This window comes from Hemicordylus capensis, chromosome 1 (assembly GCF_027244095.1).
Source record: "Hemicordylus capensis ecotype Gifberg chromosome 1, rHemCap1.1.pri, whole genome shotgun sequence".
Lineage (NCBI taxonomy): Eukaryota > Metazoa > Chordata > Lepidosauria > Squamata > Cordylidae > Hemicordylus > Hemicordylus capensis.
Window position 1 is genome coordinate 114149159 of NC_069657.1, and position 17496 is coordinate 114166654.

The following is a 17496-nucleotide window of genomic DNA, read 5'->3' on the forward strand; positions in this document are numbered from 1 at the left end:
AACATAGAGAAGTGTTAGGTGTGTTATCTATTCCTGTATGTCCAATAGGCCTAGCCAAGCTCTCCACATAACTGACAGTGCACCCTACAACATTTGGTGGACGGGGAGGGTCCTCTGTAGACAGGTCCATGTGGAAAGGGTTCCTTGAAGGTAGAAAGTCTGAAAACCACCGTCTATGGATTCTCTCTGTAGACCTGGGAAGCTACTGAATCTTCAGTTACTAAATTTTCAGTAGATGTGTATTTGCAAATATCTATTGAGATAGATTTACTTCAATGGATATGTTGCCTCTCACAACTTCGGTTTGTAGAGTGTAATGACTTGGAAAAACTGAGTATACTTTTAACGTGTGGTGGAGCAGCAAGATTGCAGTACCCCTGCCCTTTGGGCAATTATGTACATGCCATTTAGGTGCTGAGTCCACCTCATTACTCCTGAAATTCAGCTGAGGGGGGTGGAGATTGAGCACAACAGAACTATGCATATTGTATTCTCTGTGTATATGCACCAGATAGATATTGCATCCAGTTTAGTGAGCCTGGTGTGCATAGAATACTTTTGCCACCATCATGTGTTGAGCATATGGATCTTGGCAAATGTTAACAGCTCCCTGTTGTGCAGCTGCTTCCTGTGTGGTGGTGGTGTAGTGAGTGGTTAAACAACTGCTTTATGGTCCAGAATTGGAAGGCACTTGTTTGGAACCAGTACAGTGCCTGTAGAGGTCATTGGCACAAATAATGTTGAACATGGCACAAACTGGACTTAGCCTGTATTTCTAAACTGTATGGGATGGAAGATATACATTAATATCAGTGTAGCATGATTCTGTATATTGAGGAGAAAATAAACCTGTTGTCTTCACAGAACATTATCAGACTAAACATGCCATTTTGTTTAAACTAACATTTCATTTGTTACTTTCTCTCCCTGGCACTTTGAAATTATCCTTCCTGCATAGCATGTAGATGGGAAACCCGTAGAACGTGATATAGAGCAAGAGGTATATTAACTGTTAACTTCATTTTAACATGTACATACTAGAAATCATTCTTTTTGTGTGTGTGGTGTTGTTGTTTCCCCCCATTTGTTTTTCCCTTGAATGTCTTTCTGTGGTTATTAATATACTTCTTTGCTGGGCAAACTAGTTAAGACCTCAGTCCTAGATTTCCCGTAATAGGCTTAAAAGAATGCCTTCCTAGATTAATGCAAGAGAGGACAGCTGAATAAAGGCATGTTAATGTGCTTGAGAGTTAAGTATGAGTTGGAACTAACAGAAAGGCCATATTGTCTATCCAGAAGACGATGGGTCACCCATACACCCTACCTCAGAAGGACACGAGCCAGGTGCACTGGAGGAAGGCCCAAAGGACCAAACAACTTTAGGTGACCCAAACGAGCATGAGCCTAGCTCTGTGTATCATTCCAAACATAATAGGTATTCTTAGAGGAAATAAATAAGAATAAACATCATAATTCAAAAAGGTACTTATCATCCAGTACAGACTGGGATGGAGAGTATAGTATCCAGTACAGACTGGGATGGGGAAGGAAAGCTGGTCTTGTGGTCATGAACATGAATTTGCTAAGCAGGCTCTGTCTGGGTTTGCATTTCAATGAGTGACTACATTGAGCACTGTAAGATTTTCCCCTTAGAAAATGGGAGGTGTGGCTCTATTGAGGAGCATCGATATTCTTGCTCACTGCTGCATGTTCACTCCCTGGCATCTCCAGGTAGGGCTGGGAGAGATTCCTGCCTGTGACCTTGGAGAACTGCTACCATTCAGTGTAGACAATGCTGAGATAGATAGACCAATGGTCTGACTCGTTATAAGGTGGCTTCCTATGTTCCTGTGGGATGTATGCTGTTTGTGGTCGGGGGGTGGGGGTTACATGTGACAAGCATCTCTCATGGTTTTCATTCAGAATGTTGCAGCCCCCAAATCTTACTTGATTCAACCCTCCGCAGTTGAACTAGATCATAAGTTAAACACAGAGCAGTCTCTCCGGTGTTTATTTTTAGAAATAACAGGCATGGGGGCGGGGGGACAGTATGTACTGCGACTATGGCATATATAGGAACATAGGCAGCTGCCATATACCGAGTCAGACCATTGTTCCATCTCGCTCAGCACTGTCTACACAGACTGGCAGCGGCTTCTCCAAGGCTGCAGGCAGGAATCTCTCTCAGCCTGGAGATGCCAGGGAGGGAACTCCTGCAAATTGAGAAGTTCCCTGGAGATGGAGAAGCTCCCTGGAGATGCCAGGGAGGGAACTTCTGCAAATTGAAAGAGGGCTGTCCCTTCCTTCTCACCCTATGCTGATTTCTATCTAAAATTGCCCGCTCTGAAGATGCCATTTGCTACAATGGCACCTTTAGAGGCAAATAATTTCTGAAGGAATGAATTTTGGAAAATTGAATAAAATCAAATTAGAGAATATATGTTCAAGAGATGCAGCCATAGCAGCCCTGGTGGGGATCCAGATTAGAACATAGCATTTGGTGGGGCAGCAGGGCTGATCCCCCCCCAAATCAGCACCCACCCCCACCAAATGCTATGGTCTCATCTGGATCCCTACCAGGGCTGCTATGGCTGCGTCTCTTGAATATATATTCTCTAATTTGATTAGCTGAACAAGGCCACACCCTGCTTGGTTGTCCTAAACAACCACAACAGCTGCAGTCTGATGAGTAAAGTTGCACCTTTCCTTGGGAAACTTAATGCATAGACTAGGGACTATATCACTAAAGCCTGGTGCTTCCAGCAGTTACTATGTTGTATTCACATTTTTAACACTTCTGAGATAAGAACAGACTTTTGGCTAATTCTGATTGAAATGAATGCGGTGTACTTTAGAAATAATGCTGAGTTTGTTTTTAAAAAAAACAGAATAAGTCTCATATGAAAAGCAGCAAGTACCAAACCTTACCGGGGAAGCTGCTTCGAGCTGCACACAATGGTGATAATGGGGTATACAATTCACCTGCTTCCCCGAGCGCATGTCGTGTGAACGGCAGTGAGGACAACAGCATGCAGAACCTGAGTATGTATTTCAGGGATAAGAATGGTGTGCAAATAAAAACACAGTGCCTTGGCTTGGCATACAACTTAGATTGTTGTTACTTAGCAGCATATTCCAGTGCTTTTCAACCAATGGTATGGGTTCCACTGGTACTTCACAGTAAGGCACAATAAGGCCATGTTGATTATTCTGCATGTGTATAAAGTATCACTGCTCCATGGGGACCATGTGACACCATTTTGCCTGGCACACACGCTCACGCACACCAGAAGTGGAGGCGTCTGAGGCAGCAGTGTGCTGGCATTAAGGTGTGTGGCAGCCTGGATTCCACCATTCAAGAGAGTTGTGGCAGGAAGCAAGGGGTAATGCGTAGTAGAGAGCAAGAGGTAGCAGCAAATAGAGAAACCTCTCCCTCGCTACAGGAACATCTGTAGAGGGAGCAGCCCACTCCTAGGCCTTTCCCAGATGGCGGGCTTAACTGCAGGATTAAGTGTGGTAAAGTAGAGTGATTTGTGGTTAGAGTGCTGGACTAGGACCAGGGAGACCCGAGTTCAAATCCCCATTCAGCCATGAGACTAGCTGGGTGACTCTGGGCCAGTCACTTCTCTCTCAGCCTAACCTACTTCACAGGGTTGTTGTGAAAGAGAAACTCAATTATGTAGTACACCGCTCTGAGCTCCTTGGAGGAAGAGCGGGATATAAATGTCAAAATAAAATAAAATAAATATAAATATATTAGCCACATATAAGCACAATAAAAATAATTTGAAGAAATCTGGGGGCCATTTGCATAAGGATGCGTTAATAGGGTTCCTCTCAATTCCTTCCAAATTTTTTATGGGCCCCATTCATACTGCTTGCTTCTGGATCTTTCTCTGATCCCTTCTAGGAAATCTTTCTTTCTTTCTTTCTTTCTTTCTTTCTTTCTTTCTTTCTTTCTTTCTTTCTTTCTTTCTTTCTTTCTTTCTTCAGCTTTGTGGAAGGCCAACTTCTTGACTGGCCAAGTCTATAAGGGGTTTTCTCTTTTCTCTCATTTGGGTTTGTTTTGTTTTGTTTTTTGGGGTGGGGGGGGCGACACATTTGCTTGGAGATCTTGCGAAATATCCATCTATGATCACCAAGCAATTTTTTTTTTAAGAAGGCAAGGCATTAAGCAAAGGCACTCTATCAGCATGGCCCTTCCATACATCTCAGAAGAAACATTGGTGTATATCGGATATATTGAATTATCCCAAAAAGCCTGTGTCAAAAGTAGAACTTTTTAGCACAGAGGTAATGTGGGCTAAGCTCCAATACGCAGGGGGAAACCCAAATCATGTATGGAGTGCTCTCCGATAACTCGCATGGACTTTGACGTAAATCTCCCTGATGTGTGAGGACACATCTGCCTATCCCATGGTGAAGCAAAGTAGAATTGCCATCTGGGAATGGATCTGCACACAGCAGCCATCCCTGGAGAAAGTGGTAGTCGCCTCACCCCCCAAAAAAAGATATTACCATGAGAAATGCAGTAAATAAAAGGAAGAATCCTACTTACCTTTCACCTGTATGGCTACTAGAAGGATGATTATGATGAATTTCTTAACTCTTCAGAGTCTGGGACATAGTAGCTCTTTGGTCATGTATATGGTGAGCCATGTTCATGCTGGAAGCATATATGTGGGTAGTTGTGTGAGTCAATTGACATGAACAGAAGTCTGTGCATATGGAGTGTCAGCTTGCCCCTGCAAACAGCCAGAACTGGACATCTTGCAGCAGCATTCTAGAACTCCATACATGCAGTGCTCTTGTGTGCAGTCGCCCCTTGCATGACTGCCTCCATCTGTTCCAGCAGTTCACTGTCAGAATGAGTTAGTGGCCACCATGCCCAGGGGGGAATCTCTCAGGATGGTGGGGCTCAGTTCTAAGCACGTGGAAAGAAGCACCATCAGTTGCAATGGAACTCTAGGCAATTTGCCTTGTGCATCTGTCTGCAAAGCTATCGCTGCATACCTTTTTGTTGCTGCACTGTCATAGTAGCTGCAGTCCTCTCCCTCTTCATGCTCCTGCATCAAGCCGCAGGATTGTCCTCATCCAGATTCATGTTATCCTGGATGGATTAAATTTTGCTGGCATCCTAGAACAGGATGTCATGCTGGAAACCCTCCGAGATTTGGGTCACAATGCACCAGAGGTGGTGTTATCTCTACTGGTTAATGACAGAGCATTGGGAGGCCTGCTTGAGGACATAGGCCTGTCAAAGTAATAAACAATACTTTCAAAATGCATAGACTCTCCTGGGAAAATCAAGGCTCTGTGACCTCTCTTAATAAATAAAATTGATTGTGCCAGGAGAGTCAGCATAGAGACAGACAGACTGGGCTCTGTGTGTGTGGCGGAGCGGGGGGTTGTTAAGAACTGCATTTTACTGGGATGCCTGCATTTAAGTGAAAACTAGAACAACCTTTGTATTATTCGTGTTTACTGTCTAGCTTCGGAGTGCTTGAGGATATGTTTATATGAAAGAGGGTTTTTTAAAAAACAAAAACCCTATATAATACATTGCAAGTCCTCTTTTTTTTGCAATTTACTGTTTCTACTGTAGAATGCATTTGCTCTATAGATATGTCCGATTTCATCAGCTTTGTTACTTTGCTTCCTGTGAATTTTTATTTTCTGCTTTTGGCTGTTGGTTTCCTTTGCTTTTCTATAACTTTGTTTGCTTGGATTCTCCATCCTCTTTGCTTCTTCATATGGCTTTCTGGTTCTTGGAATGATTGAAGATCGCATCAGGAGTGTCAGTGCACCAATATTAGGTACCGTATACCCAGTCAGTGTGCAGCTTTTATCCTAGCAGTGAATTTGGGATGTTTTTTTCTATAGTTCTCAATTGAAAATACTAATTGTAGATAATCTATCTAAATTTGATTTGTGACCCTGAGAGGAAAAGCCAGCTTTTCTACTAATAGAATAAGATAAAACTTAGACAGACAGGCAGGCACCAGATCTTGCTTACTAAACTGGACTTTGGGAATCATGGTTTCTAATTGGCATGCAGCATAATCCTAAAACCCATGTTTCCTCAGAAGCAAAGCCTATTTTGTTCAATTGGGTTTACAACAATTAAATAAGTTTAGGATTGTAGCCTTAGTATGTTCAGGAAGCTGTTTAATACTTTGCCAGCAAAATTGGTATAATGGGAGGCGGGAGATTAAAATGCTACTTTATTTTTACCATTTAATTATGCAAAAACAATAATGTGTCAAAGAATTATTTATGCTGAAATGAAAGAGACTTCGGAACTTGGGTGCTGTTGAAAAACTACGTTCTTTTTAAAAGAATGTCTCTACATTCGGAGTTGCATTAAATATTACCAATCCTCAGGATAAACCTGCCCATTGTTTAATGTGATTCTTTAGTTGAAGGTATTCTGCTTTCTGTTAAGCGTTGCCTTATGCATTTGTACTTTCTGGCTCCTTGGCTTCATAAATAATCTCAATGGTATTTTAAAATCACAGGGGACTCTGACAACATGGACGGTACAATGACTTCAGATGACCTTTCACCATTTTCTTCTGGAACGGAATCTGGTGCACAGTCTCCATTGTCTCCAGAAAGTAAAAGAAGCCCAAAAGGAATAAAGAAAATATGGGGAAAGTAAGTGCTACCACTTGAAAGACTTTGGAAATTACTGAGTTCCAGATATGTTGAAGAATTCTTGTATTTTTAATGCACAAAAAATGAATGCAGCTGCTTGAATTTTAATGACTGCTGATGTTTTTATTTTTAACCTCCTAAAAGAATACGCAGGACTCAGTCTGGTAACTTCCCTGGTGATGATCTGGGCTTGGTTGAATTTCGAAGAGGTGGCCTCCGTGCAACAGCTGGACCTAGACTGTCTCGGTCGAAGGAAACCAAGGGACAGAAGAAGTAAAGGCTGGCTGCTTTCTTTTGCTGTAGCACTGTTCAGTCTTGCAGAATGAAATCTCTTGGAGTGATCTGTTGACATTTGTGAGCTATACTGTCCACCTTGCAACTGAGTAGAGACAAACAAGAAACCTTTCCTCTTTCATATTAGAAAACTAACACTTCTGAATAGCTAATGGCCACTTCCAGATGTGGCCTGTCTGCTGCAGGGGTGGGCAAGTTTTGTCACCTCTCCCCTCTACACTGTGTAGGGTAGCCTCTTTACCTTGACTCATCATACGCTCTGTGGGCTACCAGGAACGGGGTTTGTTCCTGTTTGTCTTCAGTTGTGTATCCACACCTTGAGTTCCAACACTTGGCCATGCTAGAGAATGACAATGGGACAAGACTGAGGAGTTTTCTGAGTGTATCTGCAATGCACTACATTAGCCAGGGTGAACACTTAATACCGTATTTACCCGAATACAAGACAACTCTGAATTTAAGATGAGCCCTTAAAACATAGAGGTTAACTACAGATTAAACCTATATTTATCCAAAAGGAATAGGACTCTAAATATAAGATGACTCCCTGATTTCTAACATCAGAAAACCTGGGGGAAACCTAGTTTTGGATTCAGGTAAATACTGTAATTTAATATCACATTAAAAAACAGTTCCAAGAGGGCAAACCTACATTGGAATCCCTGGATGAATAAGAGGCTAGAGAACCATTGGATCTCTGTGCCCTTGCAGACTGTGAATGGACAGGCTGAGCAACCAAAGGGGAAGGAAGTGTCCTCTCACCAATCCCCTCAAACGTCTAGTTGTGCCCAAAACCATGATTAACCAGCGGTGGTTAACAAGCCGCTACTGTGAGGAAAGCAAAGTGCACTACAAAATCAGTCCCACTCCACCCTTTCCTTCCGACAGTTGTAGAAGCTGCAGAGCATCAGGAACTCACTCTCCTCCCCACACACCGCGCTCGCTCTCTCTCTCTCTCTCTCTCTCTCTCTCTCTCTCTCTCTCTCTCAGTTGTAATGATCATAGGATTATGGTGAAAGTGAGTTTGCTAATTTATGCAGAATGATTTAGTGTGTGTACAAAACACCATAGAAATAATAATGAATAATGTAATTTTATGTTTGATTTGTATTCCCTAGTGATCATAATGCTCCATTTTCCCAGTGGGGCACTGAACGTGTTTGTAATTGGCTTGAGGACTTTGGTCTTGGTCAGTATGTCATTTTTGCACGGCAGTGGGTAACATCTGGCCACACACTTCTAACAGCAACACCGCAGGATATGGAAAAGGTAAGAGATCTAGAATATTGGCAATACCATTTGCTCAGAGCAACTGAAAACAATCAATTTTTAAAAAATCACTGGCCATTTGATGGTAAGCTCAGGGGAATGTATATAGTATTTTAAAAGGTTGAAGATAAATGCCTTGGCTACCATTGGCCACTAGGTACCTTCCTTGCAAGTATGCATTGCATTACCTCTCATAAAGTGCCAGAAGTGGCTTTGACAGACTTTTAAGCCAAAGGTGTTCCAGAACTGAGGGTAAAATTCTTCTACTTGTGGCCCTTGCCCTTGGTGCTTAGAGAAGCTGCTTCTTAGTGTTCGCTGACTATATAAAGAAAATGAGGCTAAGATACTGGGGAGTTTCAGGGATCTATGACCCACACCAGGACCTCATTGAAAAATGTTTTGACCACAAATATTCAAGAGTTTAAACTGAGATCTTCAGCTTGGAACCAGTGGTTGCAATCCAGATGTATTTGTGAGATAAATCCTGACATACATCTGGATCTACTGGATCATTAATCATTCAGCAGTTTGCCTTGCTGAAGGCAAGTTGTAATCTGTACTTTTCCTGAGGCTTAAACATTCACGTGATCACTTTTAGAAACTTGCTAATTTCTAAGAGGCATTTTACAGGATCATCTGTCTCAAATGAAGCAGCACATGTGTAAAGAATGGAGTCTTCTTGGGGCATCTTAGGTTTGAATATATATATATATGCTTTCCACCTGCACAAAGACGAAACTGGCACCACTTTTTTAATGATCATTATTACTGTCCTTAATAGGAGCTAGGAATAAAGCAACCTCTACACAGGAAAAAATTGGTTTTGGCCGTTAAAGCTATAAACACAAAACAAGATGACAAGTCTGCACAGTTAGATCATATCTGGGTGACACGTAAGTATTTGAAGTAATAAAAATTAAATGAAAGTTCCCAATATTGGTGGGATATCTTGTGGAAGTTGGTTTGGTTTTAGTTTTGTGGGGTGAAGAGAAATTCTCAAATAGAATTTCAGCTTTGAAAACTTTGGTTTGCCCTGAACATCTCAGGATATAGAAGTTCAAATATTTGTTTCCATTTTGCCAAAAGGCTGTCCTGGAGTAGCCACATTATTTAGATTTTGTAATGCCTACAAAATATGGTGATAGCTGCCCTCTGTCTTCATGTTTTAACTGCACATGTTAACAGCAAAGTCGCTGACATGAATATAATGACAGATAAGCGCAGAAGGTCCGACTTTATTCTCCAAACAATAAGACTCTGGGAAAGATGTTCATATGTTTCATATATTAATGTGTGTGTTCTGCAGGGTGGCTTGATGATATCGGCTTACCTCAGTATAAAGACCAGTTTCATGAATCAAGAGTTGATGGCAGAATGCTGCAGTATCTCACTGTGGTAAGATGGTCTGATCCTAAGATTCTACATTTTGTACTTTGGGTACTCAGACAAGTATGAGAGATGTGGAAGGAGAGAGAAAGAAAGAGTCTATTCAACTCCTTTTCCACTGGAATTCCTCTATCTTTATCACTTATCTTTGGGAACTTTTACAATTGTCTTTAGAATTTGTATTCCTAATTTTTAAAATAACTATCTAATATCATCTTTTTTAACAAGTTAAAACTTGTTAAAGCTTTTTTAACAAGTTAAAAAAGTACTGTTTCCTTGCTGGCCATTTGGGAATATGTAGTTCACATTTAAAGAATTTTAAAGGGAAAAGGTGGTCTGCAGACCATTTCTAGACATGTAGCCCTATGATACAGATATTTGAAAAGAGCAGGAAATGGGCAGGGCCAGTGGCGTAGCAAGCTTCTCGGTAGCCAGGGGACAAAGTGCAGCCAGGGGGCCTTCCTGTTTTTCTATCGCACGTGAACCACGCCCCCTGCATCTGATGTCAGATGCAAGGGGGCATGGCAATTAGGGGCAGGCCAGTCTGCCAGGTTGGGGCTAGAAAGGCATGGATTGCATTTCCCCACTGCTGCCTCAACTGCAATGTAAAACTATAGGAAAGCATTCAGTGTTTGGGGAGGAAGGGGCATCTGGATCCAAGTCAAGAATCAAGGAGGATAAAGAGAGAGGGGTGGGGGTTGCAAGGTTTTAAGGCACTGGCAAGAAGCAAGAGGAAGAACACTCAAAAGCTTTCGGGTCAGCAGTTTTTGGGCCACCCAAACACACAACACTCCTTCATCCCACACCTCCCCGCAAAGATGTGCCTTCCCCACTTTCTCCAAACCATAGGCGTGTGGACAGCAGAATTACGCACACAAGCCTTACTCCCAATTCACCCTAGGAAACAAAATAAATCCACATAGATGAAAAATGGGGGGTGGAGCGAGAGAGAGAGAACGATTTTAAAATTTAAAAAGTGGATAGGATAGAAGTATGATATTTTGAAGCCTCAGACTAACTTACAATTTGCAACCAAAATGCTAACCCGGGAGTCTTTGGTTAGAACCAAATAAAAATCCTTTTTCTTTGCATTTCCAGACACTGGGCTGGGGGAGAAAAAGAGAAATCCAGTTTCATGCATGGCATTTTCCAGTTCAGGGTTTGGTGGTGGTGGTGGTGGTGGTGGTGGTAAAAGACAGAGAAGGCTATTTGTATACCTTGGGTTGGAAACAGGGTTCCCAAGAGAGAAGAGCCGGGCTTGTTCTTCCCAGGGAGGGGGGCAATCAAGGAAGCAGTCCAATAAATCCCCGCCTAGTTTCGCTAGTGAGTTAGCTGTAATAACTATCAGAAGGATTTGGAAGGCAAGAGTGGAGCGGTAGTGGCGGCTGTAGCAAGAGGCAGAGACTTGCAAGAGCCCCACCCTCCACCACCATTCCCACTGGGGAGCCGCTTTGGCTCAAAGCAGTGCTTCTTCTCATCACATGTGCAAAGCGTGCACGTGCCCCAGCTGCAGGGCAGCAGTGCCCAGCAGAAAAGGCAGCGATTCCAGGGTATACCCCAAGCCAGGGAGAGCCTTGTGGGGGCCCCTGACCCTCTGGGCCTGGGGACAATTGTCCCCTCTTGTCCAATGGATGCTACATCCCTGGGCAAGACATAAAACTCAAGCACCAGCCTGAATGTCAGTGAGAAGCACACAAGCATAAAGGCAGAACTCTAGATGGGGCTTCATCCAAATGGGGCTCCATTTGGGAACTCCAAGTGAGACTGCTAGGCACACTGCCTCCTAAACTACTAGAGGTTTGTCCAGCCTCCGTTGTGAGGCACAGTGGAAAGTTTATTTGGTTTGGGGGGAATATGTGTGGATACCCCCAGGGGATGTGCTCATGTCCCAACTATTGGAAGGGGCCGTACGGTCCAGGCAACTGTAACAGGAATCACATGCCCCACTGATCATAAGTGCTCCTCCATTCCCTCCCCCAAAGGGGGAATAAACACTTTTATTTCTAACAGGTTTCTATTTTTGTTTTTATTACAGTATCAAGTGGACTGTTAAGACTAAGCTACACAGTCACTTGTGTTTTTTTTCCATGGCATGTCTCTTGAATGGTTTGCTTGTGTTTTGCAGAATGACCTCCTTTTTCTCAAAGTCACAAGCCAGCTGCATCATCTCAGTATTAAGTGTGCCATTCATGTACTGCACGTGAATAATTTCAACCCTCACTGTCTACGGAGGAGGCCAGCAGATGAGGTGAACATCAGAACTGTCTCTGCAACAATTAGCTAGCAGGATCTAGGCGCCCTCCTGGAGATGTTGGAATACAGTGCCTATCATTCCTGACTATTGGCCACTGTGGCTGGGGATGACGAGATAATGTAATCATACAGCTGGAGGGCCGACGCTCAGCCTTTTTCTGGACTAAGTTTGTAATGGCTCAGTCTCACTGAAATGAATGGTTAATCTGTCTCATTGATTTCAGTGGTGCATAGTTAGACATGACTAACTTAGCCTGGATCCTGCCCAGTGTGTGATTTTTTCCAATGACAGAAAACAAGCATGGAAGCCCAGGGCTGAGGGAAGACTCTGTCTGCCTTTCTGGACAAGAAGGACAAGCTCTCTCTAGTTTGTCCTGACATGCAAGCCATGAATAAAAAGGGCATAGAATTTTAGAGCAAGGCTCTGAGCATGCTCAGAGAGCAGCTCCAGAATTATTCATGGGAAAGGGCCTTTTGGAGACACTTTTTAATTAGTAGATCCACTAGACTCCTTCCCCACCAGAAGATCTGCTCCTTATGAGGAACAGTATCCTTTTCTGTGGTAAAGCCAATGGTTGCATTGTTAAGTAGAAAAAGAAACTTAAGGAGAGGATATATCTCAGGATAAGGGAAATGGTTGACTATACAGGAGGAACTATTTTAATAGCAGAAGCTAGCAATCAGGTAGAAATACTAGTAAATGGAATAGTCAGAAATCAGTCTCCTTTTTGTGTGTTTCAATTGTATATATTTTTTCCAACACAGAATAACATTTCACCTTCTGAAGTAGTCCAGTGGTCCAATCACAGAGTGATGGAATGGCTCAGATCAGTAGATCTGGCAGAATATGCACCAAATCTTCGTGGAAGTGGAGTTCACGGTGGCCTTGTTGTAAGAAATGAAATCTTGAATTTTGCCTCTTTTAAAAGATACACAAATTCACATTTTTCCACAGTATTTTACAAACTTGTGTTATATTCTTCACTTCTGTGGACTGAAGAAAATGGAAGTGTGTTTGTTATGGTAGGGAATATTCTCATTGACCAGAGTCATTTGTGACAAATAAATTTGACAAGGTATAAATTAAATGTTATAGACTATCATATCATGTAAAAAGCTAGTACACTAGTCTTTTGGCATTTAGCACGTGGATTTATGGAGATGAAATTAGAGAAAGGAAATTACTTTCAAATCAGCTATTGATAAAGTGTCACCCAGGCCTCTGAGTTGATGGGAGTTGTACCAGGAGCCTGCCAAGGAGAACAAATCATCTTTCAGCATGGAACATTGTTGCCAACACTGCAAAAGTCAAATGGCTTGGATTAAAGATGAACAGTGGTAACAATTTATTAAAATATTGATGTTTTTGACAGCAGTTCCTATGAAAAAATGTTTTTGGATTCTTAACTTTTTTAAAAAAGTGAAATTAGCACAATCTATCCTACCCTGAGCATATACTCATCTCTAGATTTTTTCACAAGTGAGGTAGATGGCCAGATTGGCTTTGGGCATGTATGCCCTGAACCAGAAATCCATGTGTGATAAGAGGTGTGCACACAGGATTCTCCATTCATTCCATTGGAGGAGGTAGATCTTGCACTCGTGCACAGATCCTCCCCCTCTGCTGGAACAATTGGAGAAGCAGGCAGGTGAGTCCTGTTTTCTGAAACTTATGCTCTTCCTCCAGATACCTTTAAAACCCTTCTCTCTTTTGATACCTCTAGAGATGAGGATTATGCCAGTCTCAGTGAAGCCTTCATATAGACCTGCCTTTGCTCACTTTCTTCTCTCATTATTTGCTTTTCTTTCTGTGACTATTGTCCCCACCACCATTCCTTATCAGCATCTAGATTATAAGATCCATGGGACAGGGGTTTGCACTTTCTTCTTTTTTCACTTGCTACTTTGTAAAGTGCCATTCACTCTGCCGGTCCTATCCAAAGAATAATAATTCCATTATTAACATGCTGGGGTCACAGTGGGTGATTTTTATGTTAAAATGCTAACCCTGTGGATCTGCAACTGTAGCCTTTATGCATAGCTGTGCCCATAACCACACAAAGCACATTTTTTGTTGTGAGAGAGCCAAGAAGTACTACTGAGAACTGCAGATAAATGTTTTGTTAATTTTATGAGGCCGATTGTTGGAAATGGATTATAATGGCTAACATGTGGAGTTCCTGGTTCCTCTCTGTAATACTGCAAAGCATTCTATGTGTTATATAGAATTATTAAAAGCATGTGGATAATTCCAAACAGCCTTTGGAGTGCTTAATTCCTTGGAGGTCACGAATAAACCAAAGTGCATGTGGCTGTGTTTCCCCAACAGATCCTTGAACCTCGTTTTAATGGTGATACTCTGGCAATGCTTCTCAACATTCCACCTCAAAAGACGCTGCTAAGACGCCACTTAACCACTAACTTCAATGTGCTAATTGGACCAGATGCACAACAAGAAAAAAGGGAAATCATGGAATCTACGGCTTATGCGCCTCTGACTACCACTGCTAAAGTCCGGGTAGGTGACTTGGAAATTCTAGGGCCATTCAGAAACACCATTAATTTCCTCATTTGTCATTTAAATGCCAGTCTTAGGAAATGGAGGGGGTGGTGATTTTTCAGTGGTGGATTATTTAGAAACTCCTGAGTATATCTACTCAACAAACCTCTATCTATATCTGTAGTTGTCATAAAATTTAAAAAAAAAATCCTCCTGGAAAGTCTAGTTTTGTGAGCTGCCTAGAATAGTGAGAGAAAATGGCTGTTTGATCAGTTTGGGGTCTGTAATACTAATATGCATTTCTTCTTCTTTTTAAATGGCATAGCTATAAGCCTGGACCAGTGTTCTCTCTAATTTTTTCCATCTGTATGTTGAATGAATTTTGTTCTGGGTGGCAGTATCAAGGCACTGTGTGCGCACATGCATTCAGAGTGGGGCATTCTTGATTCAACCTGAGTGGGATCTAAAATTAACTGAGCTGACATCAAAAAACTTGTGAGCGCACGCCTCAGAAGGAACACTGGCCTGAACCCAATGGGGCGTATGTCCTAGTGGTTGTTGGACCAAGATCTTTCTTATAGCCCACTTGCTTAAATTTGTAAAATTATATACAGATATTATGTTGTTATGAGCCTGCTTTGGTGTTGATCAGTGTCCTTTATGGATTCACAAATATATCATGTGACTTTCTTTTTTTTCTGCACTGTTGTGGCCCTCCCCTATGCAGAATTTCAAGATGCTTTTTAAAATGTGTGAGGTTTAAAATAAGCTTTTGTGACAGCACTAAGGGAAGCAGCTGTTCAGGAAAGACATTACTCACAGTGAAAGTGCACCAGCAAACCCACAGATGAATTATTAGCAGTTCTCTGCTAACTGTTGCCTTTATTGGAATCAGCTTCAGTTAATCAAAATAGCAGTCCTAGTGTGGTGTAATTATAATTGCTGACCTGCAGCTTTAACATCAAGCCGTTAACGTTTTCTACCTCTAAAGGGAGAAAAGACCAAAAAGTTCAAGCGTTTTCATCACACCACCTTTGCAAACAGCATGTGATCAGGAGGAGGAGCAGGAGTCGTCATGACCCTGTGGTAGAAAACATGGTTTGCATGCAGAGAGTCCCAGCTTCAAGTCTCCAGCAGCTCCACCTAAAAGGCTTTCCTGTATTAGGGCTGGGAAATACCTCTACCTGAGGCCTTTGAGAACTGCTTCTGCCAGTCAGAATAGCCAGTACTGAGTTAGGTGGTCTTACTCAGTATAAATCATGGAATCATTGAACTTTAAGAGTTGGAAGGGACCCTGCAGGTCTTCTACTCCAACCCCCTTCTCAGTGCAGCATCCCTGACAAATGGCCGTCCAGCCTTTGTTTTGAAACCTCTAATGAATGGGAGCCTCTTACAGCATGGCAGACCGTTCCCCTGTTGAACGGCTCTTATAGTTAAGGAATTCCTCCTGTTGTTTAGCCTGAATCGGCTTCCTTGCAACCTCAATCCATTGGTTCCTGCCCTCAGGAGCAACAGAGAACAAGCCCACACCTCCTGTGTGACAGCCCTTCAGAAAAGGCTACCTCATATTTTATTGAAGCACTCTGTTTATCCTGAATTAGGCTTGCCTGAGCCACCTAATGGCACAGCGGGGAAATGACCTGACTAGCAAGCCAGAGGTTGCCGGTTCAAATCCTCGCTGATATATTTCCCGGACTATGGGAAACACTTCTTTCGGGCAGCAGCGATATAGGAAGATGCTGAAAGGCATCATCATCTCATACTGTGCGGGAGATGGCAATGGTAAATCCCTCCTGTATTCTACCAAAGACAACCACAGGGCTCTGTGGTCGCCAGGAGTCGACACCAACTCGATGGCACACTTTACCTGTAGGCTTGCCTACCTGTCTATCATTATTATTTGTTAATGGCTGGATGAAGTTGAGCCCTGTTTTGAAAACTTACTCTTATTTTTATTTATTTAAAGCATGCTGCTGATTGGTACATGATTTATCTTTACACATTTTGCAGCTGGGGGTGGGAAAGGTCTTGTACATTCCAAGCATATTGTGCTTAAAATTATATATGTGCTAAGGATTTTCTTCCAGGAACTGTCAAATAAACCCAATCATAAAGGTACCCTAGCCTAGAGGAAACAATGGACTATGTTTGTAGATTCTCCTGTCCTTTTCTTGCATGTCCATTGGCCGATAGGTATAACCTAAGAGTAGGGAAATGGTCCTTTGGTTGGGCCTGCTAGCACTGCTGCTTTGGCAGTTCTAGGCCTGGGAGACCCAGGTAGCCCAAGGAGGAGTAATTTGTGTTAGGACACTATCAGCACAGCCTTTCCCTCCTGTCCTTTTCTAGGCTGCCTTTATGCTTCTAAGCAAGGTGATCACTTGTGTTTTTGTGTTACAATAGCTTAAAGAGCTTTATTCTGGGGTGGTTCAGTTATTGACCTCATCCAGTTAGAAGGACTAAGTCCTCCTCTCCTCCCTCATTTTGTTTGCAGAACAAAGGCAAAATCCTCCCCTTTCCTTTTTGATGTATTTGCTCAATTTTCCTCAGGAAATTGAGGGAATCAATGGAAAGTGTAGCAAAATCCATTTACATTAAAGTTCCCTCTTATAAAATGTGTGAAAGGAAATTATGGTTTGAAAGCATAATTGTATTGTGTGACGGATTGTATGTCACTCTGTCAACTACACTAACTAGATCAATGTAATGAAGTAGTAATATTATAACTGTCCTCACTCAACAAACATCAGCTTCAATATGTTTAGTTACAGGTGTAACTAGTTTAGCATTGGGATGGGGTTGTGGGATTCTGCCCCCCCCCTTCTATGATGAGCATTTTTGATGAAGGTGAAAACCCCCTCTTTTTTTCTTCATTCTTCTTTTCAGCCAAAGAAACTTGGATTTTCACATTTTGGAAACTTAAGAAAAAAGAAATTTGATGAATCTACAGACTATATCTGTCCTATGGATGCAAGTCCCAGTACAGCCAGTAGTACTCAGAAGAGCTATGGAGCATACAAAGTGCATAACGCACTCCCTGACAAAGAACTAGACAAACTGGATCAGGTGGGCCAGGCGGACTGAAGTCACTCACCTTTCATCCTCTTCATGCATTCCAAAGCTTACAAATAACCTTTTGT

At 42.3% G+C, this 17496-nt stretch overlaps 1 protein-coding gene across 16 annotated transcripts in view; it reads left to right on the plus strand.

Moving 5' to 3' along the window:
- Positions 1-17496, plus strand: part of PPFIBP2 (PPFIA binding protein 2) — a 168552-nt gene that overhangs the window by 143592 nt on the left and 7464 nt on the right. For 14 of the 16 annotated variants that reach the window (XR_008308610.1, XM_053256170.1, XM_053256141.1 and 11 more), the window contains 12 exons: positions 959-1000; positions 2889-3042; positions 5784-5816; positions 6519-6657; positions 6802-6930; positions 8070-8220; positions 9002-9113; positions 9527-9615; positions 11732-11854; positions 12625-12750; positions 14189-14377; positions 17243-17422. Coding sequence is in view for 15 of the 16 variants with exons in the window: in XM_053256170.1 (XP_053112145.1) it covers positions 959-1000; positions 2889-3042; positions 5784-5816; positions 6519-6657; positions 6802-6930; positions 8070-8220; positions 9002-9113; positions 9527-9615; positions 11732-11854; positions 12625-12750; positions 14189-14377; positions 17243-17422 (1467 nt within the window). In the remaining variant the exon portion in view is untranslated. The remainder of the gene's footprint in view (positions 1-958; positions 1001-2888; positions 3043-5783; positions 5817-6518; positions 6658-6801; positions 6931-8069; positions 8221-9001; positions 9114-9526; positions 9616-11731; positions 11855-12624; positions 12751-14188; positions 14378-17242; positions 17423-17496) is intronic. The other 2 variants (XM_053256150.1, XM_053256132.1) reach the window with 2 other exon arrangements.